The sequence below is a fragment of the Tetrao urogallus genome, assembly GCF_951394365.1.
Source record: "Tetrao urogallus genome assembly, chromosome: Z".
Taxonomy (NCBI): Eukaryota; Metazoa; Chordata; class Aves; order Galliformes; family Phasianidae; genus Tetrao; species Tetrao urogallus.
The window spans coordinates 10,394,279-10,420,219 of NC_136816.1; the positions used below are offsets into that span (position 1 = coordinate 10,394,279).

General features: G+C 44.2%; 1 protein-coding gene across 1 annotated transcript; it reads left to right on the plus strand.

The window, feature by feature from the left end:
* Positions 1–25,941, plus strand: TRIM36 (tripartite motif containing 36; the record flags this gene model as incomplete). Its single annotated transcript, XM_079548809.1, is given in 13 exon segments — positions 1–19; positions 22–60; positions 63–382; positions 6,207–6,441; positions 10,037–10,066; positions 14,617–14,942; positions 18,086–18,232; positions 20,395–20,490; positions 22,042–22,295; positions 22,910–23,034; positions 23,582–23,875; positions 24,141–24,438; positions 25,569–25,941. Coding segments are annotated over 13 exon segments (2,556 nt in total).

Here is a 25,941-nt window from a genome sequence, read left to right on the forward strand (position 1 = left end):
ATGTATGCCCACATGCATTTTCAAAACAAAACCTGGAATTTCATCAGACCAGGTGGTGCCTCAGGACAAGCACACCGCTGTGCACCTCGCCATGCGCCGTGCTCTGGGATGCACATCCGAGCCGTCCCTTTGCCCAGCAGCATGCCCACCGCTGGTCACAAGCTGTGGGCTGCAGGCAGCACCGAGCCCACCTGCACAACAGCACTTGGCTGCCATGGCAGCACCCAGCCAGCCACCGAGCCCACCCTCAGCCCAGACCAGGCTGTGGGTGCCAGAGATGCCTGCCGGGCCCCCGCTGCTCTTGGGTGAGAGCTGTGCCATGCTGGGGATGGCTGGACATGGCCACTTCGAGTACCTCGTGGAAATGCTGGAGTGGGGCAAGGTAGGGACCAGGGCTCCCTGGCAGAGGGTCGGTTGGTGCATGGGGGTTTCCTTCTCACTGCAGCCTTTTCCCTGTTCCCTCTGTTGTTCCATTCCATTCTATTTTTGAGTACTTGCATTTTGTTGGCTCACTTAACCCTCGCAGCACTCTTGTGAGGCTGTCAGCTAAACCCCAGCTGAGCTAATGGTGCTGAGTTGGCACCAGGCATTTCAGCAGCCCTCTGCACTGGCAGTTTGTCCCCATGCTAACCAGTGAGTGCCACTGACCACACCATGTCAGCATGGTACTGGGTGCTTTTTCTGTCAGTCACAACTGGGGTGTCGGCAGTGCTGGAGAGGAGAATGTCACCAACAGGAAATGATTCGGAGTTTGAAAACATTTTGAGGGAAACTGACATGTGCGTTTCTTACAGAAAGGGGGAAGAAAAAAACAGCTTCTCGTATCTGCTGTTGCATGTAAAAAAATAAAAGAGAAAAGAAAGAAAAAAACAAAAACAAGAGGAAATACTCCTCTGCTCATTCAGAGGTTCTCCTGTGATGGGTTTAAAAAATATGAAGTGGGCACTGCGTTTTTTAGCTTGTGCGATAAACACAGGTGTTTATAAAAGGTGTTGGGAAGATTCTGTTTGTTCTGGATGCATTCCAGAGGCAGACTGCGTCACCTCCAAAGATGTCTTTGCATGCAATTGTTTATGCCCACCCTGCCCCTCTCCCAAGCATTGTGTGTGCACCCTTGGAGCTAGGTGACAGAGGGGTTTCCTCCACAATTCTCTGCTTCTCCTTAGCTGGGAGCAGTTCTGCCTGAGGCTCCAGGGCCAGTTTGGACAGCCGGGTCTTGCTCCCATCTCATCTACTTTATGGATGGATTTTTTAGGGTGACAGCCTTTACGTTGCCAGTCCAGATCTATCTGAGCCACTTCAATCCGAGCAGCCTGATTCACATGCTTGTTGTTCTGATGTTCTTTGCTGGCCCAGTTCTGGGATAAACGGGCATCTATGTGATGTATTTCTACCACTGTATTCTCTGCCTGGGCAGCAATGTCTTTGCTCAGTGTCATATGGTATGGAATATCGCTTTGGCCAGTTAAAGGCAGCTGTGCTGGTTCTGTTTCCTCCAACTCCTTGTGCCCTCACAGTGCCCTCAGAGGAAGGCCAGTGTGGGCAGCTGAAACATCCTTGGCTCTGTGCAGCACTACTCAGCAGCAACTAAAACCTCCGTGTGCCATCAGCATTAGTTTTTTTCCTAAAACCAAGACATAGCATCATACCAGGCACTGTGATGGTTATCAGTGTTGTCCTGATATCAGAGCAACAGCACACAAAATTATAAAGGGTTTCAGGCAAGAAACTCCTTTTTCCCCTGATTTCCCTGTGAGGAAGTAGCATGCTTCCCTGTCTCTTGCAGCTGTGCAGCCTGTGCTGGCAGCTTGAGTCAGGCTTCCCTCCATAAGAACATATGCTGCGATAGACAGCCGAGTTAGCACATCAGAGCGAAATGTGTGTGTTTATTGAAAACAGCTCGGTGCTTTGCACACAGAGCATCACCCTGCCAAGCCTCATCCCCCGAGATTCTTGACATTCATGAAGGAAAGAGGAGTCACAGCAGCTGCTTGGCCTTAGCAGACTTTCCATAGCAACGGGTGCTGTGTGTGAGGCTCTGCGAGGCCCTGTGCAGAGGCCTCTCACCTGCTGCATTTCCTTTTGCATGTCACTATCTTCAGACTGGGGTTTTAGATTACAGATCCTTTGTAGTTTATTGATGTTACCAGGAGCTCAGAGATACTCTGCTGGGACAATGAAGCTTCTTTCTCAGGTGACATAAATCATGCCAGCAAAAGGACACTTTTGCACAGTAAACCACATGTGCATGGGGGCAGGGTATTATTGCTTAGAGACCGCGCTGCTCCAGTTTTCCCCTTCCCATCCTCTCACATCAATCAAGTTGTTGAAACACAACTTTACAGGATTAATGCGCTGTGCATTAACTGCTAAACGGCTGGTTTTCATGCAAGGTACTCCTGCTGAAGAAAGAGGATGTGCTGGCAGCACCTTGCAGCCACACTCTGCTCTCTGCAGTGATGTCCCAGGGGTACAGTTCCCCATATGTCAGATCCTGGGGGCTGGGAACATGATCTCTTCTGGCAGTCATACTGTTTTTCCGCTTGACTTGTCAGCATCCCAACCAGGGCAAATCATTGCATAGTGCCATTCCCCAGGGGAACGCTGCTTCACAAACTTGTTGTCTTTCTGTCTTTTGCTATTTCCTCATTCATTCACACCGCTCTGCTGTCTCTTCCTACTCTCATTGTGGCTTGTGATTTATAACAAACAGTTTAAATGATATTTCTCCAGAAAAAAAAATACATCTAGAAAAATGGATGCTACCAGAAACAAGCCCGAAACTCCACATGATATGGACATAAGAACCTCCTGAAAATAATGTTAGGAACATTTGAAATTCTGCCTGTTCTCCACTCTTAACCTGCTGAAGGCTTCTGGTCTGCCCTGCTGCCTTCCCTCCTTTCTTTCTGGTCCCATCACTGTCATCATGGGGAGCCCAACTTTGCCTGTCCCCTTCCTTGTCAGCAGCTCTGAGAGCCCTGCCATCTTTCATGTCTGTACTGCTCATAATCTTAACACCATGTCTCCTCTGGGGTCAGAAAATGAGTCCATGCATGAACTTCCTGTAATTTGAACTTCTAAAACACATCCACCTTTTAAATTTCAAACCCTTTAAAAATAACTATTGCATTTCATTTCTGCTAAACAGTAATATTTGTTAGGAGATACAATACAAGTTCTGCGCAGAACTGTAGGGCATTTGGTCTGAATTCCATACAATTCTGGGAGGCCTTTTCATGGCATTTCTTTCATTTGCTCAGCAAGTGATTACAAAGGATGGAGGGGCACAGCAGCGTCTGCTCTGTAGGCTATTGCCTGTAGCTGCTCCTTGTATGCCTGATGCTTTTGCCTGCCAGGTGTCCTAGACATGAAGCAGAATGCAGTGCACACAGCACACGGTGACAAAGCAAAGATACACAAACCAAAGGCGAATACTTTCCAAGGCTGAGCATTATCTTACTATTGTGGCAGTTTGATGAGCACAGTCTATTGGTTGAGCACTCTGTGTGCAGCAGCAATGTGACCTTCCAAAATTGCTCTGTCCAGCTGATCAGGTTATGGGATTCAATAGAAAATTCAGTGAACCATGAAGATCATGGGCTTGTAGCATATCTCTGCAGGGCAGATAAACAACTCAAGCCAGAGCACCATGGCTTGATAGTTTTATATTTAAGGCCAGAAATCCTCACGCTATCCTTACTCTCATTTTCATACACCCATGTCAGTGAGATACAGCTGAAGGACAATCATCAAGAAGGCAAAGGTGAGCTTGCCTTTGCAAGGCAAAGCAGGCACATTTCTCTAAGGCAGCATCAAACCCAGTCCTACTGCTGAGCTGTGTGTCATTCAGCCTACATGACTGAGAAAACCCTAGGGAAAACAGTGATCTTCAAGGCTGGGCTCCTCAGGTCTGAGAAGATCCCACTGCAGACAACTTACAGTTAGATGAATGTGTGCTACAACCCCATTGCATCCATCCCAACATAGCCTACTTCCATTGCTCAGAAAGAAAAGGGTCTCTCTGGTGGCTCAGTTCCCAGGACAGTGCCTACTCTGTCCAACAGGTCAGGAACAAACCTCACAGGCGTCCCCTCTTCTATTCCTGCTGTGTACACACTGGTTCTGCTGCCAGCCAGCATGCAGCTCAGGAGAGGAACCCTGGTTGGAAAAGCATGATAGAAAAACAGTCTTGGAAAATTTGGATACAAGGGCTTGATAGCAGCCTTGAAAGTGGATGCAGAAGGCAATGGAGGTGCTGCCAGGATGTCCTGAGCTATTTAGGGCAGCACTGTGCTGCTTCATACAGCAGAATCCTCGTCAGTGACCAAGTACAAGTGTAGGATTCTTGCAGCTAATTGAAACCCAGTATCTCATCCTTGTTTGGATTGCACTGGTAATTAATACAGATGAGCACTTAGGGGACTGCTCCGTATTACTGTTGGAATTAATGAGTACCATCTAACCCTAGGGAGAAGAGCAAACGGTGACAGGCCCTGCTCTCTCCAGGCTCAGAGGTGTGCCGGTTTGCTAGTTTCACAGCTACCTGGTGTGACTTTGCTCCCAGCCAGACCTGATGCAAGCAGGAATGGGCTGCACAGGATGGCTGAACCACCTCGACTCCTCCCAGGGATTTGCTGATGTCAAAGATTAGCAGAAGAGGTGGGACATTTGTGCACCTGGAAACAGCTGACAACAGCTTGCTGCAGCCACCCTGCTCATACCAACCCCTCCAGGTGCCAACAGGAGGGGCAGCAGGAGTCCCTTCTGGCCACGGCTCCTGCTGTTACTTCCCTAACGTGGCAGAGAACCCTAACTGTTCTATTTCCCCGGTAACCTGGAGCTAATACGGATTTTGGCACGGTGGCTGCAGTAGTTCGAGGCTAGGGCGGACCGAGGTAAAAAGGTATGAATGCAGGAGGGCAGCTTAGACCCTTGCAGGGCTCCAAAAGCCTCTCATTCCTGTCACATCTTGACGCGGAGCAGACGGTAATTAACGTCCCGCTCTAAAGCCGGCGCGCGCCGCTGCCGGCCCCGCAGCAGCCCGACTCCGCGGCGCCCCCTGCCGGCCGACCGTTGCCCCGCAGTCTCTGGGCGTGGCCGCCCCCCGCGGCGCGCAGCGGTTGCCAGGTACCGCGTCCCACCGCCCGCCATTGTGGGCTGCCGCGGCTGCGGCCGGGGCAGCGGCGCGGAGCGCAGCGGTCCGTCCCGTCCCTGAGTCCGGGGCAGGAGGAGGGGCCGGCATGGAGGGCGACGGGACAGAGCCGGAGGTGAGCGCGGGGCTCGGGGGAGCGGCTTTGTCCGGGGGCCGTCGGCTGAGCCGCGCTTGGGGTATTTGTATTTTGCTGTCTTTTTTCTTCTTCTTTTTTTTTTTTTTTTTCCTTTACCTGTTTGACGGCTCGGAGGTTATTTGCGAATAGATCTGAGAGCGGGGCGGCGGCGGGCAGCGCAGTGCTGCCGGTGATGGGCGGCGGGGATCGGCTCGCCTGTCGCGCGTCGGGGCTGCGCTGCCGCCCGCACGTCCCGGACGTGTTCGGCTCCAGCTGCTGCGCTGGGCAAACCACGGCAGCGCCGCTGCCCGCCGGCGAGCTGCACGGCGAGGAAACCGGCTGTCTGGCCAATTGGACACTTGTTTGTTCATTTTTCCCTTCGTGAAAAGCAAGCAAGCCGATTTAAATGTGTGGCTTGCTATTGTTAAGAAGCATGGTTGCTTCCTTTCCACTACGTCCCTAGGTGCAATTAATCCTACATGTCTTCTTTCCTTCCCTGCAATGCAGACATAACCTAAAGATGAACCAAGTTCGCATAGAAGCCGCGTGCTTTTCAGCTGCAAGGAGCGCTCTGATGAATGTTAGTAAAGATCTGTTTGCAGTGCTAAGCGGAGCACTGCCTCAAGACAGCTAAAACCAACCATCATTCTGCAGAGCTGGGGTTTGCTGACATGAGCAGGGACAACATCACACAGAGGGTGGTGATGCACCGGAACAAGTTGCCCAAGGAGGCTGTGGATGCCCCATCCCTGGAGGCATGCAAGGCCAGGCTGGATGTGGCTCTGGGCAGCCTGCTCTGGTGGTTGGCAACATAGAATGTTGAATCTAGGTGATCGCTGTGGTCCCTTTCAGGCCATTCTATGATTCTGTCAGTGTGAACATGCAGTGTCTTACAGCTTGTGCTTTCTGCTTGGTTTTCTCCTCTTTCTGTCAAAGGTTGCTACCAAAAGTATTGAAAGAGAACTCATCTGCCCAGCATGCAAGGAGTTGTTCACCCACCCCCTGATCCTTCCTTGTCAACACAACTTGTGTCACAAATGTGTGAAAGATATACTATTCACAGTTGAAGACTCATTTGCTGATGCAGGTTCTGAATCCTCAAATCAGAGCAGCCCGCGGTTCCGAATCTCTTCTGCTAGCATGGACAAGATTGACAGAATTAGTAGATCAGGTACGTGTCACAGTTTTGCATGTTTTTCTAATGTTATGTATTAGATTGACTTGAGCTGAATGGTATCTGCATGGCTAAAATGTCATCTCAGTTCTTCTGATGTGGTTAATTAGATGACTTAGGATAGCACGATCTCATTCATTCTGTGATAAGAACAGTGGGAAGGTTTTAATTTTAAAGACAAGGCATTTCACACAGAACACATTTGTCTTTGTGGCATCCTGTCAGTATCTCTAGCCACTGCCTCTTTATTTCAAATACTGTTGGGCACCAAGGTATAGATGTCAGCAGTTTTGTTGTCCTCCCAGATTTCAACCAGCAGAATTCTGTAGTTTGGAATTCCTTCTAAGTCTTTGAGGACTTCTCAAACGACAGTGTTGTCCTGCCCATTCCATGATGTTTGCAGTAAATTGTTTTCCGTAGATGGCGACTATTGGGTGATTGAAGAACTGGAGGATGTGGCTATTAGGAGATTGTGCTAGCAGTCTCTTTCAGTGTTTTGCTCAAGGCTTTAAGGTGCACTTAGCTTGAGGACTCGTAACTCTTTGTGGTGTCATGCTATACAGATTCTTACTCCTACTGTACTCAGCTGCCTCTGTAATTCAGGGATGAGGTGATCAGATTTTACGCAGATACACTGGAAGTATTTTATGCATGCCATGCATCTTAAAAGAAACCTCATCTCTGCTTTTAGACTTCATGCTGGAAAAATTGCCCACTATAAAACCACATTCCACAGTGCTCCAGAAGGGTCATTTGCAAGACACACCCTGAGTCTATTTGCATTTCATGTTCACAGTTGTCCCCTTGCCAGTTTTCAAAGTCCAGATGCCACTGCCTTCACTTATGTGACGCTTTGATTTATTCAGCTGTTCCCTGAAATGAGTCTGATAAGTAAATGCTGTGCTTGCCATAGCTTGGCTGACTGTTGCTTGAAGGAATCAAACTGCTAGTTATCTTCATTCCAGCCCTGTTCCAGGATGTGGTGTGGACAGCCTTGAGGTGACTGATCTCTATGCACAGTCAATTGCCTTCCTCAGCTGCAGTTTCACAGGAGCCCACTGGTAACTGTGTTATTCCAAGTGGAGGTCTGCTCACTTTCCCCCCCCACAGTAAACCTGGTGTTCTGGCATTGCTTTGCATGCATGGACTGAGAGCCTCCATGGCTTTTTGCAGCTGTCATCTTTGACAAGGTGGGTATCGTAGCCCCAGGCTGGGTGCCTGGAAGGTAGTGAACGCACCGTGGGTGACCTTGTGAGAGACAGCATAGGAAGTGTGAAGAGGCTGTGCATGGGGAGCAGCCTTCTTGTGCTGCGCTTCCTCTCTGTCCTGTTAACCCACCTTCATCTTGCTCTCCATCACTAGTAGAAACAAGGACCTGATGTGATGCAGCCCATCTTAATGTGTGGCACAATCCACCCTGCATGCTGAAGGAGGCAGAGGCTCCTCTGAGGAGCTAGCGCTGGATGACTGTAAGAAACCAAATGCTCTCACATCCCCTTACGTGAATGTTTTGGGGGGAAGGAGGATTTCAGAGACTCAGTAGCCAGCGTTTCTAGGGTTCAGTTCCCAGTTCTGCAGTAGTAGCTGGCTGTTTTTTTTTCACAGGGTTTAGATGTACTGTTTTGTTGACACCCCTGACAGCAGGACAGGAAAGACCCATTTGTGATGTTCCTGCGCTGTTGAGATCTATGCCATAAGATGCCATCTATGCAGATGCTGTCATCTTCACAGTAGTCTGCCACCCTTCCAGCAGATAGAGTATCATATGTGTTATCTCCTGATCTGACTTGTTAGCCGGAAGAGATAAATGCTTTGCTAATGTCTTCGTACCCTTTCCATGAACTGGAGAGTGCTGAGGCTGGGAAAGAGTTGTTTTCCCTCCATTCTCCCTAATGACTGTTGGGCAGGGGCACGTCATAGGCAAATTGTCTTCCCAGACATTTTGGAATTGCAAAATGAAAATCATATGGAAATGGGAGCTTTAAAGAACACATTTGAATGTTCAGGTTATGCTGTCTCTGCTTTTTTTGCTTCTGATGTCACAGATACCGTGGTCACACTGCTCTCTGAGGTGTGAGCTTTTGGCTGTCAGAAGTTTGGTGCTGCTAGTATTCAGTGTGCATCACTGTTCTGCAGCTGAATGAACTGTACAGGGCATCCCCTGACTTAATTTATTCTGTGACCTTCAGTGGGGTTTGTAATAAAACAACTTAGTGAGAGTGAAAAGACACAAGACAGCAACCTAAGTGAAGCTTCACTTATCAAAGAAAGAAACACGGGTATTTCATGTCATTGAGTGCAGGGCACGTCAGCTGTCAAACCACTGTGTGTGAAAATGTATGAGGGCTGCTCCAAAAGCAGTGCCTCCTATTCTGTCAGTTGGCCCACAACATCAGAGGTTGGTGGTATGGCAGGAGAGGCTGACCCTTCCCACCAGTACGTGTCACACTTTGTTGCTCTGTGACAGGTGGCGGGAGAGGGCAGTCTGACATGGAAATGCATATGAAGCAAAGCTCTCTAATTGAATTCCTCCACGTGGAAAATGCTCCTGTTGGCATTCATTGATGCTTGCTGAATGTTAATGGAGACCAAACAGTGGATGCTAGCACAGTGAAAGTTTGACTGCTTGGGCAACGTTTTTCTAGCAGCAACTCCATCATAGCAGCTGTGAAGCAGAGAATCACCTCTGCTGCTGCAGATTTCAGTGAGTGCAGCGTGCAGGCTCCTGTTCACTGCTGATGAAAATGCGTGGCTAATGGTGATGACTGTGTTGAAAAATTGTGTTTTGTAGCAGAGAATGTGCTCCATCAAGTAGTGTTACTGCGTTCTTTGTGTCTCTGCTGTTTCTGTGGAAGTAAATGGGAGGCATTACTTATGGAGCAACTTAGATAGATGACCTCTTCCTTCTGCTGTGCTTTAGGTTTTCTTTATTTTTTCACTAACTGTCCTTATTGAATCCTTGCTGTCTCCACAAGGAGCGCTGGGTGCTAGAAAAGTTTTGGGTATTTAGATGTTTGAGATGCTGGAAAGAATGGGTCTGAACTCTTTATTTGTTGTGCATACACAGCTTGCATTTATAAAAACAATTTGCTTTAATGTGAAAAGGCCAGAACCAGTAGAACTCTTTGCTTTTCAGTTGAAGTGGGAGTGCATGTTCTTGTTAAAATCCAACACAATGTTTTCAAAAAAACTTAACTGCATTTTATAAAGTATTGCTTGCATAAATTGTTGCATATTGAATGGGAATAAAATCAATTTGTTATTCCAATGCATCTTCTGTAATATTAGAGTAATTATTATGTCGGTGTAATTAGGAGGAAGCATGTAGTGTGGCTGTGTTACCATTTGTGTAGCATTGCTGGATGATGCAGAACTTGGTATTTAAAATATTTTTTTCTCCCTTTGTGTTTCTGCTTGAATATTACGGTTGTGTCACCATGTGCTGGGAATTAAATATTCTTTCGTTTCAGTCCTGCAGTATTTTAGCAGATCCAGGAGAGACAACAGCCGACACTCTTCATTTGAACCATTGTAAACCAATGGTATATCTCACTTTCTGATTTCTAAACAACTTTCTGTTCATTGTTTGCAGCCTCACAGAGGAGGTCTTTTGGTTGGAGAGGTAGAAATGCTTCACATCTTGTTTTGGCTCTAGATAGTGAGGTCTTCAGATCTCAAGTATTGCTGGCTAGCATATAGATTTGTCAGTGGTCAAGTCCACAAAGTGGCTTTTGCAGCAAGCAAAGGTACAGCAAAGATCTTAAGAAAGCTTTTCATTCTGACTTAAAGGTCGACTGGACTGGCATTGGGTTTAAGGTGAGAGCTATTTTTTTGTGTCTGTGCACTGCTGGACATGCTTGATAGGTTCAAATAATGTAAATTCACTCTTCTGCTTAAAACAAACAGAAAGAGCCCTAAGAGTCTATGTTCAGGCTTTTTAATTTCCAGGAGCTTACACGCTCCATTTTTAGTAAAGCTGCTTTTTTACTAGAAGTGAAGAATAGTTATTACACTGATCTTTTTTACAATTATAGGTCACCTTTTCACAGAACTTGTGAACAGAAACAGAGTTCTTCATTTTCTCTGAGCCCTCTTAGTTATGCCTGATAAAGAAGCAGACTGAAATTTACACCTATAACTGAATAGGTGTTTCTGGATCTGGCAATTTAATGTGTTGTTTTTATTTTTGTGCAATGCTTTGTCAGAATAAAATTATGTGAAACACTGCTGTAGTATTGATAGGCACGTGAGCAGCCATTAAGATAATGTTCCTTTCAAGGAAGGAATGAGCTGAAGCAAACATTAACCTGCATTTCACACTCAGCGTGAGGAACGCAGCAGTTAGGAGAATGTGGGCATTCATCTGCAGCAGGTAGAGACCCAAGGTGTCAGAAAAGAAAGCAACAGCACAGGACTCCACCTGAGTTCTCAGAAAGCCTGTCCTCATCTGCTCGTTTTGCAGAAAACAGTCTTCATTTGGCTGAGATTAAAGTACTTTTTTGTAGCCACATCTCTCAGCTTTTTCTTTCTGCCTAAGCATCCGTCCAAAAGCTGAGTTCGGAGCTGGCAATAGACATTTACATTTTTAAAAACTTGTAGGAGAATCCAGTTGACTTTTAAAATATTCATTTTTTTCTTTTTCTTTTTTTTTTTTTTTTTTAAACTCACACATTTAATTTTCATGTCTCCATAATCACAGAATGCTGGTGATAGTTTACTTGGAAAACAGTTTTTATCTTTAAGATATCTTATCCCTTTGCAAACCTGCAGCTGTAGGTTGGGCTCTTCTACTTCTGAAATGCTGGCATCTCTTCTTGGGAATATAACAGTGTCTGTATAAGACCTACCCAAGGTTGCTCTTTGCCTTGAGTCATCACAGTCTCCTGAAGTCTCTATTCTACATCAGTCTCTATTCTGATATTTGTGAGTTTGGAGACTGAGTATGAGCACGTGCTGTGCCTATTCTTTAATTACTGGTAGAGTTATTCATTACAGGTCAAGCGGTCCTACTTGTTCCTTGTAGTAATTCCTAGTATTTCACAGAATATATAGAGTGTATAGTTGTTCTTTGGAAACTGGATTGGCAAACTGTAGAAGACAGTGTGGAATGGATCGAAGTTCCTCTTGGCCACACATCTAATGTGACTACAAAATGTGCGGGTTTTTGTTTCTTTGTAGGTTTTTTCGTTTGTTTGTTTGCTTTGCTGCATGGAATGCTTGCAGTTCAGTTTTAGCAAACTTCAAGACAGCTAGGAATGACAGTGCTCCAAGTAATTTATCACTTCATGAGTGCTTTCTTTTTAGAATGCAAGCATACAAACCTTATAAGCAGGAATCAGGAAATCGGGCTAGTTCCTGTTGTGTATTGGTATCTTAACATTGTTTTAAAAGAGGCAAAAAGAGAGTTTCTTCCTCTAAATATTGATGTGCCATAGCATGCAGTGCTGCTAAGTACTCTTGTAGGTTTTAAAACAGGGAAAAATCAGGCCAGGCTCTTAGAGTACAGTGAGGGAAAAGGGATGAGACATCTTAAGAAAAGCAGGGCTTGCCTGATGCTGGATGGCTTCCTACCAGCAGTGTCACCAGACACTGCCAAGCATGGCCTGTGATGGCAGTAATTTTGTCCCATGATGGGCAGAATGAAAGGCCTCAATTGGACTGCAGCAGAGCTCACCTCTGTGTTACCAGTCCCACCTGTGAGCTGCTTTGCCCAGACTTCAAAAGCATGCTCCTGGATGAGAATTTCAAATTGTATTTTTAAACTTGACCACTGCACCGTCTTGTCTTTGTTTTCCTTCTTCCGTGTTTTGCCATTGCTTGCTCTCTGCTGTAGTGAATTGCTTGTAGGCATTCGTGCAACGCTGTGCTGTTACTCTTTTAGTTTTAATAAATAGTTCAAGTCCCTTTCTGTAGCTGCTGACTGCATGGTGCTGTATGCAGAATTCTCTTTTTCTTTTAGGCCATTGCAGGTATCTGTGTGAAAGGTGTCTGTGTGGAATGTTGTAAGCTTAGAGCTTACATTTGAGGTAAAGTTTGTGTCTCACTGCTGCTCCTGTCCTTGCATGTGTGTGTTGCTGTGTATGCCAAGTTACAGGTACTACAGCACATGCAATTTGGGTAATTAATTTGCTTCCAGTAAGTACTAGGAAAATTTCAAATGTTAAAAACAAAGAAACCAACCAACCAAAAGGAAACAAACAAAACAAAACAAAAAAGCAAAACCCAAATCTCACACATACAAAATCCACACCAAACCTCTGCTTCCTTTAGCCATAAAGCTGTGTATGGTGACTTGAGTCAGCCGTACTGTGGTTGGTATGTACAGGAGGGCTTCAGACTGAACGAGACTGAGAAACTGAGGCTGCCAGCTTGCACAAACTTACTTACCTTTTGGTTTTGGCTTCTTAGCTGACGGTCATACATGACTATCATGGGGCACATTTCAAAGGTTTGCAAAACAACCACCTTCCTATGGTAGTATTGTTTAGGTTGCTTCTTTGAGAGAGATGGTGAGAGGCTGAAAGAGGCATGGTAGGAAGGTGAGTTGTGAAGTGTTGGGTGAAGCAGCCACAGAAGAGCAGTGGAAGCCAAACGTTTTTAGCTGGTGTAAAAGGAGTGCTCAAAAATAAATGATACATCAGTACCTTTGCAAGGAAGAAAATGACTAAATACACCTAAGAACAAACTTCTCTTTCTGGAGAATTCATTTATTTCAGGACTAAGAATTCAGGTTTAAAATTATACATCCTTTATGAACTTGTTAACTACAGCAAAATGAAATCCTCTCTAAGGGATTTTAAAACCATGGTCTAGCTGCAGAGGGTGTTGGATTTTTTTCTTTGTAGAGGGAATATGCATCAGGCTGACATGCTGGCTCTGCCTGCTACAGAGGTGCATAAATGACTACTTTGTGATCATTGTTCTTCCTTGTTCAAGAGTGAGGTAGGGATGCACTCCTGCTTGCTAGCTTTAAGAACACTGTGCTGTTCATAGCTTTTGAGCAGTGTTTGGCACATGCTCCAGAGGCTCTTCTAGCTTGCAGTTTTATTTGAGCCTTCAGTCTTTTTCTTTTAGAGAGGAGGAGAAAACTGTGGGCAGCTATTTGGAGCTTCTCCACAGTCCCCTTTCAAAATAAAATGAGCTAGACATAAGAGATAGTTACACACTATCTGTGGCTCCCTGATTCAGAGTGGAGGAAGCTCTCAAACTTGATCATCATAGTAAAAGCCTTTATATTTGGGTTTTCTAAGCATTATTCCTTTATGAAGGCTGTTCAGCTAGAGAAAAGCTTTGTCATCCTCTGCACATTTTGACTAACAGTTCTGGCTGATAGTTCATACTGGAAATAGCAAGTTCTTGTTTTCCTCTTTTTATGGCTTCTCTTGGGATAACCCAGATAAGTCAGCTGAAGAAAACTTCAGGGAGCTCTGAACTGGGATTAGCTGCTCTCAGTGAGAATAAGTGTCTTTCACTGGAATGCATTACAAGCTGTTAGTCTCTCTTTAGACAGCCAGTTAGCCTGATGCTGGCTGGTTCCTGAGAGGTACATGTGTAGTGTTTCAAAAGGCAACGTTTGGATGCATCCCAAACTAGACTACAAACTGCTGCATCATCTTTGAAAGGAGTGCCATTTTTACATTCCCCATGATGTGTAACTAACATAGGAGGTTATTAGGCTTAGGAAGGTATACATTTGTTCCTGAGTGAACCCTCAGTCTCATTGAAGCAGGTGGCCACAAGCTGGGGCAGCCGGCCTCCTGTGCTTCATGCAGGGATGCTGAGGAGTTCTGAGCAGCAGAGTAGTAGAGAAATTGTTTTTATTTATGCCTGGCAGTGCAGGACATGCTCTGAGGAAAAACAGTATTGTTGGCAAAGTTGACACAAAGCACAGCTGCAGGAAGCAGAAGATAGAATTGGAACAGTTAACTTCATATTGACACAATTAAGTTTTGGAATAGTTCGTAATGTTCTCTACTCTCAAACATTATAGTACCTTGTCATGGCAAATCTATTCTCTTTGGCTTGGCAGAGTGTTTATGAATTAGCATTGTATTAGTTTGGTGACATCCCATGATAATTTGTGATTGGTTCATGAATTCTTGCGCTTCTCTTTTTACTGTCTGAAACTCTTCTGTTTATGCTCCTACTAATCAAGATTTGCTGTCTACACAGGCAGAAAACACAACTCTTTGACTCCTAGAACAACCATGTTTCCTTGTCCTGGCTGCCTGCATGATATTGATCTTGGAGAACGTGGTGTCAATGGCTTATTTCGAAATTTCACTTTGGAAACAATTGTGGAGCGACACCGACAGGCAGCCAGGGCAGCCATAGCTATTATGTGTGACTTCTGCAAACCTCCGCCTCAAGAATCCACAAAGAGCTGCATGGACTGCAGTGCAAGCTATTGCAATGAATGTTTCAAGGTGCACCATCCCTGGGGAACTGTAAAAGCTCAGCATGAGTACGTTGGACCAACCACTAACACCAGACTTAAAGTAAGTACACCGGATCTTAGGGAATTTTGATTGCTGTGTTCATGTATAGCTGCAGACATGTTTGTGCTCTGGCAGTTGATTTTTAGGACCACTGTTGTTTTATTCTGCTGTCATTTGAGTAAATGATAAGCTTTTGTTTGTTGATGCCAAAGTGGCTTGAACATGTTTGAAGGGGACTCTAAGCATTTTGTTTTACTTCAGTTAATGGATTGTTTTTATATACTTATTCATTTACCTTAAGACATAATGATTTTGAGCACCCACAATTGTCTTAAGGGAGTTTTCTAGGAAACACAACCTTGTTGATTTGGTGCTTGTAAACAGAAAGGGTTTTCTGAGTGAATTGGCAGCTGGGGGCTGTCTTGTCCGCACTGACCATGAAGTATTGAGTTAAAAATATTTGGTGCAAGGAGGAAAACTGCCACCAAAACTTCAACCCTGGATGTGGGGAGAATAGACTTCAGGCACCTCATGGAATTAGTTGGCAAAGTCTCATGGGAAACTGTTTTAGAAGGCATTATGGTCCATAGGTACTGGAGTTTGTAAACAACACTAAATTAGGAGGAGATGTTGATTCCCTCGAGAGCCTTGCAGAGGGATCTTGACAAATTGGAGGTCTGGGCAATCACCAACTGCATGAAGTTTAACAAGAGCAAGTGCTGGATTCTGCATGTGGAGCAGGATAAGCCTGGTTTGTGTACAGAGTGAGGAATAAGAGGCTGGAGAGAAGCCCCAGAGAAAGGGATCCGGTGGCTGATGGCTGGCTGAATGTGAGCAGGTGCTGATTTGTGCTCTCTGGTGACAGCAACAGAAGCCTAGGGAACAGCAAGGAGCTGCATCAGGGCAGGGTCAGACTGGATGTTAGGAAAAGATTCTTCACCAGAGGGTGGTGGCATGGAACAGGCTCCCCAGGGCAATGGGCATGGCTGCAAGCTGCTGGAGTTCAAGGGGTGTTTGAGCAAATCTATCAGATACAGGGTTTGAATTTTAGGTGGTCCTGTGTGGAGGCATGAGTTGATCTCGGTGATCCTTGCGGGTTCCTTTCAACTCAGAATAGGCAGTGATTCTAAATGTCATGTCAAGGAGCATGCCTGTGTATGGCAAACAGAAAAACCAATGGAACACAACCAAACAAAACCTACGCATGAGGATAGTTCCCTTTGCATGTTTTGAGCCTGAGCTTAATCCTATGCAAAGCATCTTTTTTGTCTTATTCCTCCTTGCCCTGAATAATAGCTGGAGGTGAGAGCTCAGGCCTCTGCTGCTTTTAGGTGCTCCCTTCTAATCCTTCTTTGTAGCTAAAGACAACAATGCAATTGCAAATTTTCTACTTTGCAAACTACTGCTATGTTCAGACAAAACACAGTGCCTGCAAGCTGCTGTCACTTTTGTTTCTCTTGCTAAGTGTGATGCAGGACATGGGTGTACCTAATTAAATTCAAGTTACACAACAGGAGCAATTGTCACAACTGCCCTCTCTCTAGCAAAAACCCACAGTAAGTCTTAGTGTCCCAGCATTAGCTACATGCATGTGTTTGGTGACAAGAATTGTGCTGTGGGCTGACTTTTGTGAATTTCCTAGTAGCAGCAGTGCTCACTTGATGAAGCACTCCAGAAGTGCTTGGATGTTGCTAGGTTTTGATCCCATGCAGGTGGTATCATGGTGAATCACTCCATGTATTTGGGGCCAGAGTGTGGGAGAAAACTTGATTAAAAGTAGGCCTATTGTGTTGCTTCTGTGCCTTGTACAGAAGCGTGGGGAAGGCTTTAAGTGTGTTTACCAATAGTAAATCTCTCATTTTATTTTTGAGGACTGAGTTTAGTATGAGGAAAGAAAAGTGCATTTTTAATTACAGTACGTTGTTAAGATCAGAACTGAATGAAAGAGTATTTGTGAGTCTCCTAAATAATGTTCCTGGTTGTATCATTAATTTGAAACTAGACTGCAGAGCACTTTGTAATGTGTGTGGTGGGGATGTGAGAAGCACACAGTAGACTGATTGTTCTTGAATTTTTAGAGAGCTAGACAAGATAATCTGCTTTTTCTGTCTCTAGTTTGCAGGCTACACTTACGATTTACGCAAGAGGTAAATAAAAATATTTGGTTTCTGTTAAGTGTGGCCAGACAGTGCTGTGGAAAAAATGACTTCCGTGGGATAGGAGATGATTGCAGATCTTTGCAGATGCCTTTTGCCACAGCTGATTTTGCTGAAAGTTTCTTCTTCCTGTTTTTTTTTTTTTAATTAAATCAACTAGAGAGTGACAGTTGGGCAGCTTATCATGTGTTTCGCTTAATGATAATACTCTATACCAGGGTGCTAGTGAGACCAGTATCTTTTGCCTCTCACCATAGGCCAAGATAAAATATGGTCTTGAGAGCTGGTTTCAAGGATGGCCAGCAGTTTTCATTTCGTGTGTCCATATTTATGCTACTGGAATTTTGTCTTTATTTTGGCTCTTTTGTTTTTCTCCTCACCCCCTTTTTCGGTGTGTATGTCTGCTCTTTGAGCTTGGAATTGGACATTTTTCTCCCTCATTTAGCAGTTACTCCATCATACATGTTCAGTTTTTGAAAGATGATTATTAGTGCCAGACTTTTCAGAATATTGAGGCTGATATTTGAGTGAACAATTGTAATTGGAATCAGATGGGAAACAGTAAATGAAACAGAGCTTTTTATCTTTAAACTGTGAGCGATGTTAGAGGCTGTATTTCGCTCCAAGAGCTGTAGCTATGTAGCCGTTCTGAGCCTAGTTTAGATTTAAATCGCTCCTGTATTATGCCAACTCTTGCTTTAAGAGACAAATCGTAGCTCTTTTGAGAGAGAATTGAGGTGTTAACCTGCAGCCAGTAGAATTTGAGAGGGTGAGTGTGTTGTATATATTGCATTCACAGTTCTGAACATGGCTACAGGTATTTTACAGCATGCAAAGAACTTCAGAGATTAGCAAGATGATTAACTGCAATATGGAGGCTACTTGGTGTGTACATAGACATAAAATTGTGGACAAACATAAACATATGGCCTGTAAGTTGAATATATGAAAAATCCATTAGAGGAATCAGATGCTGCCTTGGGACGGCTGTTTGCTTTAATGGTTTCTTTTTGGAAATAGTCTTTCATTCTTTGCTCTCTTTTTTAGGTTCTGATGTGTCCAGAACATGAAATGGAGAAAGTGAACATGTACTGTGAAATCTGCAGAAGGCCTGTCTGCCATCTCTGTAAACTGGGTGGATCTCATGCAAACCACAGGATAACAGCAATGAGCACTGCCTATAAAACTCTGAAGGTAACAGTAAGCGTTGTTTGACCTGAACTTAAGAAGAGAAAGTACACCGAGCTTCTGTTGTAAGTGCAAACTCTCTCTGGCAGGAAGCCTGCACATGTCCTTGGAGGACATGGGTCATGAGGCATGCTGTTGTGCAAGCTCTGTTAGTGTACATATTAATGTGACTTAGCATATCTGAGAAAATAATTTTTCTGTGACCCTTTCAAAGTGCTTCCCCTTAATTTAGCCATTTGTGCAGCAGTACTGACCCCTCCAGAAAGTTTAAACCACTAATAGTTGGCAGTTTGGCTGGTACCACTGGGTAATTTCAGGCTGGTTCCCTTGTATCTTGGGTGAACTGACATTTCAAAAGCACGTCAAAACAATTTGAAACTGAAGTGTCTCGTGTGACTTTGCGTGTTGCTGGAGCTGCATGGTTGTTAATTGACTAAGTACGGTACAATAAAGAAGACTTGCAAACATTGTTTTGTTACTACAAAATGACTGCTGCTATCTTTTCCCCTTTCTTCTTCTCTAGCTCTTATCCACAAAAAAAAAGGGGGGGGGGAAGAGGGAAAGAATGGGGAAAAAAAAAAAGAGAAAAGGAAAAAAAGAGAGAAATATTTTTCCTTTCTGCTTTTTGACCTCCTTGCTTATTTGCAAAGCTGTACTGTTGTTATCTTTTGAAAATAGGGAAGTGCAGAGACACACATAAGCTCTGCTTCGAGCCACTCATTTCTTTAATAAATCTTACTAGAAATGAATTTATAACAGGCAGGGCTTTTCTGTAAGTTGTAACAATGTTCTTGAGCTTCTGGTTCCTCAGCTGAAGAGAAGATGACATCTCTGGGAAGGAATGAGCCTTCTTCAGTTGCTTTGTGTTGCTTGCTCAAAAGAATCTGTCAGTGTGGTCATTTTGGGAAACTCAACAGTTCTTTACAGCGTTGACTTACAAAGGCTTTGACACTGTGTCCTGCAGTATTCCCCTGGGGAAGCTGACAGCCCATGGCTTGGACTGATACACTCTTTGCTGGGTAAAGAACTGGCTGGATGGCCAGGCGCAGAGACTGGTGGTGTTAAATCCAGCTGGTGACTAGTCATGAGTTGGTGTTTGCCAGGAGTCAGTACTGGGGCCTGTCCTCTTCAATATCTTTACTGATGACCTCGATGAGGGCATTGAGTACTCGCTTGGTAAGTTTGCAGATGACAGCAAGTTCCGAGAAAGTGTTGCTCTGCCTGGGGGTAGGATCTGGACAGGCTGGATCGCTGGGCTGAGGCCAGTGGATGAAGTTCAACAAGACCAAGTGCTGGGTCCTGCCTTTGGCCACAACAGCCCCAGGCAGCGGTACAGGCTTGGGGCGGAGTGGCTGGAAGACTGCATAGAAGAAACAAACCTAGAGGTGTTGATCAGTGCTTGGGTAAACATGAGCCAATATTGTGCCCAGGTGGCCAAGAAGACCACTGGCATCCTGGCTTGTATCAGAAACACTGCTGACAACAGAAACATGGAAGTGATCATCCCTTTGTAGTCAGCATTGAGGATGCATCTTTAGTATGGTGTTCGGTTTGGGGCTGTCATACAAGAAAGACATTGAGGCCCTGGAGTGTGTTCAGAGAAGGGCAATGAAGCTGGTGAGGGGTCTGAAGCAAAAGTCTTATGAGGAGTGTCTGAGGGAGCTGGGATTGTTCAGTCTGGATGAGAGGAGGCTCATAGGTGAAATTATTGCTTTCCATAACTACCTAAAAGGAGGTTGTGGTGAAGTGGGGGTTGGCCTCTTCTGCCGTATAACTAGCAATAGGATGAGAGAGAATGGCCTCAAGTTGTGCCAGGGGAGATTCAGGTTGAGTGTTAGGAAATACTTGTTCTCTAAGAGTGAGGTCAGACACTGACCTAGGCTGCCTAGGGAGGTGATGGAGTCACCATCCCTGGAAACGTTGAAGAAATGTTTAGATGCTGTACTGAGGGACATGCTTTAGTGGGAAATTTTGGTGGTAGGTGGATGGTTGGACTAGATAAGGTCTTTCTAACCTTGGTGATTCCCTGATTCTATGACTTTCACTGATAGTAGGCTGCCAGCCTTGCTACAAGGTAAACTGAATATTTACTGAGTGACTTATTCCTGCTGTTGATGTGTTTGGTTTGGAAGTCCTTGATCTGATTGTTTGCTGTTCTATTTTAATAGGAGAAGCTTTCAAAAGATATAGAGTATCTCATCAGTAAGGAGAGCCAAGTAAAAGCTCACATCTCACAGCTGGGTCTGCTGCTGAAAGAAACAGAGGTAATAATGATTTGCTGTTTTGAAGGGGTAGTCCTCAAAGGGACACACAAAGGGCTGGAGCTGTTTCCAGCGCAGTGTTTCACTGGCTATATTGAGGGCTGGAGGGTTAATTTGAAACAATTTCTGTAAAAGTTGTGTTAGTCTTCTCACTTTAAAGCCATTCCAACAGTGTGGGAAATTTAGGCAGTGTACAGAGGAAGGGGAAGTTTTGGTTTCCAGTGTAAATTTGAAATAAGGCTTATTTAATACTCCAAAGATAAATGAGTTGGACTTAAAGCTCTCTGTATCAAAGGCAATGCACTGCTTATGTTTTTAAATTATTTTGAGGATGCTGCAGTGAAGTCAGAGTTAAGATAAAAAACTCTGCATAGAAGACAGAGGTGGGGATATTCTTTGCATGCAAAATGCAAAACTGACAGAAATTGCAGGAGCTCCTGGCCCTGCCCTTTCCTGGATGCAGATCATATCTGTGCATCTATCTGAGGTGGCAGTCAAGAGTGGTCCTGTTGCTCCGAGGGAGTTGGGTGTTGCGACGTGACACTGGGCTACCCTGGGAAACATACAGATGTCACAAGGTTTGAGATCCCCTGTGGTAAATTAAGATGAAACAACACCAAGCACTCAGTTAAATATTTGCTTGGATCTCACTATGATACTTAGATTTATATGTCTGTATCTTATTGGCTGTGAGCTATGATGATAGGCCTTGCATTACAGCCCTTGGATCCAGCAGTGTCACAGCAGTCAGGATTGTTTCTGTGTTGCTGAGCACACATGCCTTTTGCAGTCTTTTGACTTTCATGTGCTCACAGTTCCCCCACTAAAGCGGAGCTCAAGTCACAATATGTGCAGTTCGGCTGAGCATGTACAGTCCTTCAGAATGTGCCAGAAATGAGCTGGGGTCTCAAGTGGTTGTCAGACTGAGATATGACACTACAGCTGCTCAAGTGCAGTTTGGGGTTTAGAATACACTGGAAATTGGTCCATGGTTTGGAGGGTCTTCAGGTGTCTCACTTTCCCACTGCCCAAAAGACTCCTTGTTGAGCATCTCTCCCTCCCCCAGTAAGTTCTTCTGATGTTGCTGAACAGGTCTTCATAGTCTGAGAAGATAAAGAAATCCATCTGGAGAAGTAGTGTCTTGCCTTGCTAAGGTCTCCTCCTCCAGCATCTCCTTTTCTCCTACCAAGTGTTTGGGACTTTAACCATTTGCTTCTCAGCCTTTTATAGTGAGAAGTCTCTTGGGCATGAAGGCTTCAGACCCACCTTCTACAGTGCTTTTCCGTGAGCTGTTTAGGCAGAGAAATGTCCTGTATAATTCAGGGCATAATCTGAGAAATAATTTCCTGCTCTTCATTCTCAGTGTTAAGATAGTAAATATATACTAACTTGCAATGTTGCTTCTCTTTTCATTCTTTAACAGTATAACAAAGCTGTAAATCTTCCAAGCAGATGGTTGAATTGCTGTTATAGAGCGTAAAAAAAACCTTTGTGTTTCCTTACACAGACACAGAGCAATGAGATTGGTTTAAAATGTATTTTGTTCTTTCCTAGTGCAATGGGGAAAGAGCTAAAGAAGAGGCATCTCAGAGTTTTGAGAAATTAATTAATATCGTGGAGGAGAAGAAGTCTGCAGCTCTTAGGGCAATTGAAGTGTCTAAGAATATAAGGCTGGACAAATTGCGAACCCAAGCAGAAGAATATCAAGGTCTCCTGGAAAATAATGGCCTTGTAGGATATGCTCAAGAAGTGCTTAAAGAAACTGATCAGTCCTGTTTTGTTCAAACAGCAAAACAACTTCACGTCAGGTATCTTGGTTATTGTCTGGGTTAGGTACAGGTTCTGCTGCTGCACGACGTCTGGTCAAGTAGGTTATCTTAACACTTGCTAGCAGAGTTCTGGGTGTAGTACCTTTTATTGCAGAACCTCATAACCAGTCCAGCTGCAGTTCAGAAGAGATTACTGTGGTACAGTGTGTGTTCAGAAGTAGCGCACCAAAGGGATTCTGTCCTTCTAAAGCATCTAGCCCTGCTTAGTAGAACTGCAGTGGAACAGCAGTCTGTTCAGCTCACTGACGCATTCCTTTGCACTGTGATTATATCAGCTATTTGCAGGTTAATCTAACAGGTCTCTTCCGACTTTACACTTCTGATTTAATAGTTGGTCTCCATTAGCACTTCACATCTGTTTTGTTCTTTGAACAGAATGCAAAAAACTTTGAAGATAATCTGCTATTTGAACTTTTATTTGTTCACTGTCCTTACCTTCATGTGCATAACGATTTTAATCTTTGAATTTAAATTCTGCCTAGTAAAGAAAATGTGACTTCAGTAAGTAAAAGCTAGCATTTTTGTTTTCAGAAATGTGCGTTTATACATTCCCTTTTCTTTTGTCTGCCATCCCTCCACTCCTGTGCTTTTAGAATCCAAAAAGCTACTGAATCTCTGAAGAGCTTCCGGCCAGCAGCTGAAAGCTCTTTTGAAGGTTTTGTGGTGGACACAACCAAGCAAGAAGTGATCCTTGATGACTTATCCTTCTATTCCAGTGGTAAGTTGTGAGAACATCAAGTCTTTGTTGAGTTACAGCTTTAAGAGCTTCTCTAGAAAGGGTGAGAATTTATGCAGGGCTGCAGTTGCAGATCTGAGTGAGGTGCCCTGACTTGCACTGATCCTTCTGTCTTCATGATCCACACAGCATTACCTATCAGCATTACCTATTTGCTCTGACAGGCAAGCAGGGATGTCATCAACTTCAGTACCAGTTTACAATGGTTTCTAAAATACTGTAGTTAATGACAATTAAATCTTAGTGGAAGCTTGTTGTGTGCGCAGAAAAAAAGTGGGCATTTTTAATGCCTTTTTTTTTTTTCCAGCAGCTTGCACAAATTAATAGCACAACTTCCAAATTAAAAGCAGAAACTAAAGAATTCATTTGTGTGCAGGAACACAGGCAGTGTCACCTTTAACTGTGCAAATCAAATTATTTTCCACGCTGCTAAGCTCCTGAGTGGAGAAGGTATAGATCACTTTAAAACAATGTATATCTAAATATGTAAACTTCTGGATTTTTTTCTCCTCTATCTATGGCCTTCCAGGTCTGGAAGTACCAGAAATCAATGAGGAGCAATGCAGAATGTATAACAAAGCTGTGATCAGCTGGGAGTCCTCCAAGAAGACAGACTCTGCTGATATGTACGTTCTTCAGTATCGCAAGCTTAGTAGAGAAGAGGAGAGTGTGATGTGGCAGGAGGTTGAAGTTTGCAGCAAGAGCAAAGTCATACCTGATCTTGATGAAGACAGTAGCTACGCCTTTAGAGTTCGAGGATACAAAGGGTCCATGTATAGCTCGTGGAGCAAAGAAGTTATTTTGCGTACCCCTCCTGCTCCAGGTACTGGCTTTTCTTATGTCCACCTGCACTGGAAACCACCTACAGTTCCCAGACTTCTGTGCCATTATTGGTTGTATGTATATGCATAGAAGCACTGTAATAAACAGGTTAATTATCAGACTGCGATTATTAGCCTGCATGACAACCCTAATAGCTTTTCATAGTGAGAATTTCTAATGCCGATGTATGTTAACATGCAGTTTGTAAGCACAGAAAGCCAAAAAATGCTTAACTAACAGCAGACTCTTGGAATACTGTTTTTCAGTTCTTAGCTTTCTTTTTGATGACAAATGCGGGTACAACAGTGAACGTCTCCTGCTGAACCCAGAAAGAACGTCTGTGGAAAGCAGGGCTGGATTTCCTTTACTGCTAAGAGCTGAACGCATGCAGTTTGGATGCTACACAACCCTGAATTACATCATTGGTGACACTGGTATTGCCAAAGGGAAGCACTTCTGGGCTTTTCATGTGGAAGCTTATTCTTACCTGGTAAAAGTGGGAGTTGTTTCTAGCACCAGGATACAGAAATTTTTCCACAATACACATGATGTGACAAGCCCAAGGTAAATTCCAGGCATGTGCATGAAACGTGTTTTGTACAAGAAGATGGTTGGGTTTATTTTATTTTGTTTTGTTTTGTTTTATTTTATTCTAATAATTTAAAAGCAAATGTAGTCTCAATTAACAAACTTGAACCTAACCAGTGGAAAGTAGCTTGAAGCAAATGATATATGCAGGTTGTCCTATTCCTTTTCTTGTTCCCTGCTTTCAGTAGAGAGCCCATCATCTTTCTTTTTTGGAAGGAAGTCAGGTTTGTACAAATATTGAGATACATCAGTTAAAGCAAGAAGGTGGAAAGAAGTCCATTAGCTGTGAGACTGAAGCAATTCTTGGTTGTCATTAGGTAGACCATTAGCGTGGCAGATTGTCATCTGCTCAAAGGTACAAAGTTCACAGAGTTGTCTGTGTAGTAGCTTGCATCATGATGGATTCCAAGTTGCTTGCATATCGTTTTTGGATTGCTGCTGAGCAGAAGTCAGAATACTGTGAAGAAACCAGCACAAAGGTTTCCAGTTCTCAATTACAGCTACAGTAAGCTCAGATATATCTAGAAATGGAAGGCTGGGAAGGTATTGTCTGAAGACTGTAGTTTCATATCTTAACAGGTGTGCTGGCTTCTTCCTACGCAATGTAATAAAACTGAAAAAAATGCTCCTATCTTAAGTTGCTTAGTGTAGTCAGTGTAATATGGCAGTTGCATGGAAACCTCTTAGAACAAGAGTAATGTTAGATGTATTTATTGGTGTTATTTAATATTATGTAAATAAAGTTAAACATATCCTGCCTGTAATGATAAATCATATTTGCAGAACTATCTGTCCAGTTACCTAATTTACTGTACCTGGTAGGTTCATTAATCATTACCTAGCATAAGTAGGTTTAGATAAACTTGGAACTTAACAGCTCCTTAACAAAACCTTCGTTAATTCAGCTCCTGTCAGCTGTTTCAAGCAGCCCAAGTGGCTGTTCACTTATGAAACATGTCTTTCCTTCCAGCACTGTTGCATTTTTACCCTACAAGCTTTTGGTGTTTGTATAGTGTTACCCATCTTACAGAAATGTTTTCTCTAGCTCACACTGCAGACAGTATTTGTGAATCTGACAAGAGCAAATGGTTGTTTTTCTGTTCTAGATCTGAACAAGACAGTGGTCATGACAGTGGGAGTGAAGATGCCTGTTTGGATTCATCACAGCCTTTCACACTGGTCACTGTGGGCATGAAGAAGTTTTTCATCCCCAAGGCAGCTGCTGACCCGAAGGAAGCTGCTGACCCCAAGGATGCAGCAAGAAGAATCCTTCCCCTGCCCTCCTGCATGGGGATCTGCCTTGACTGTGACAATGGCAAGGTGGGCTTTTATGATGCCAGCCACATGAAATGCCTGTACGAGTGCGAGGTGGAATGCTCAGGCGTAATGTACCCAACATTTGCCTTAATGGGTGGTGCAGCAATTCATCTCAAGGAAGCCATCCCAGCAAAGTACGTGGAATACCAAGATGACCTGTAG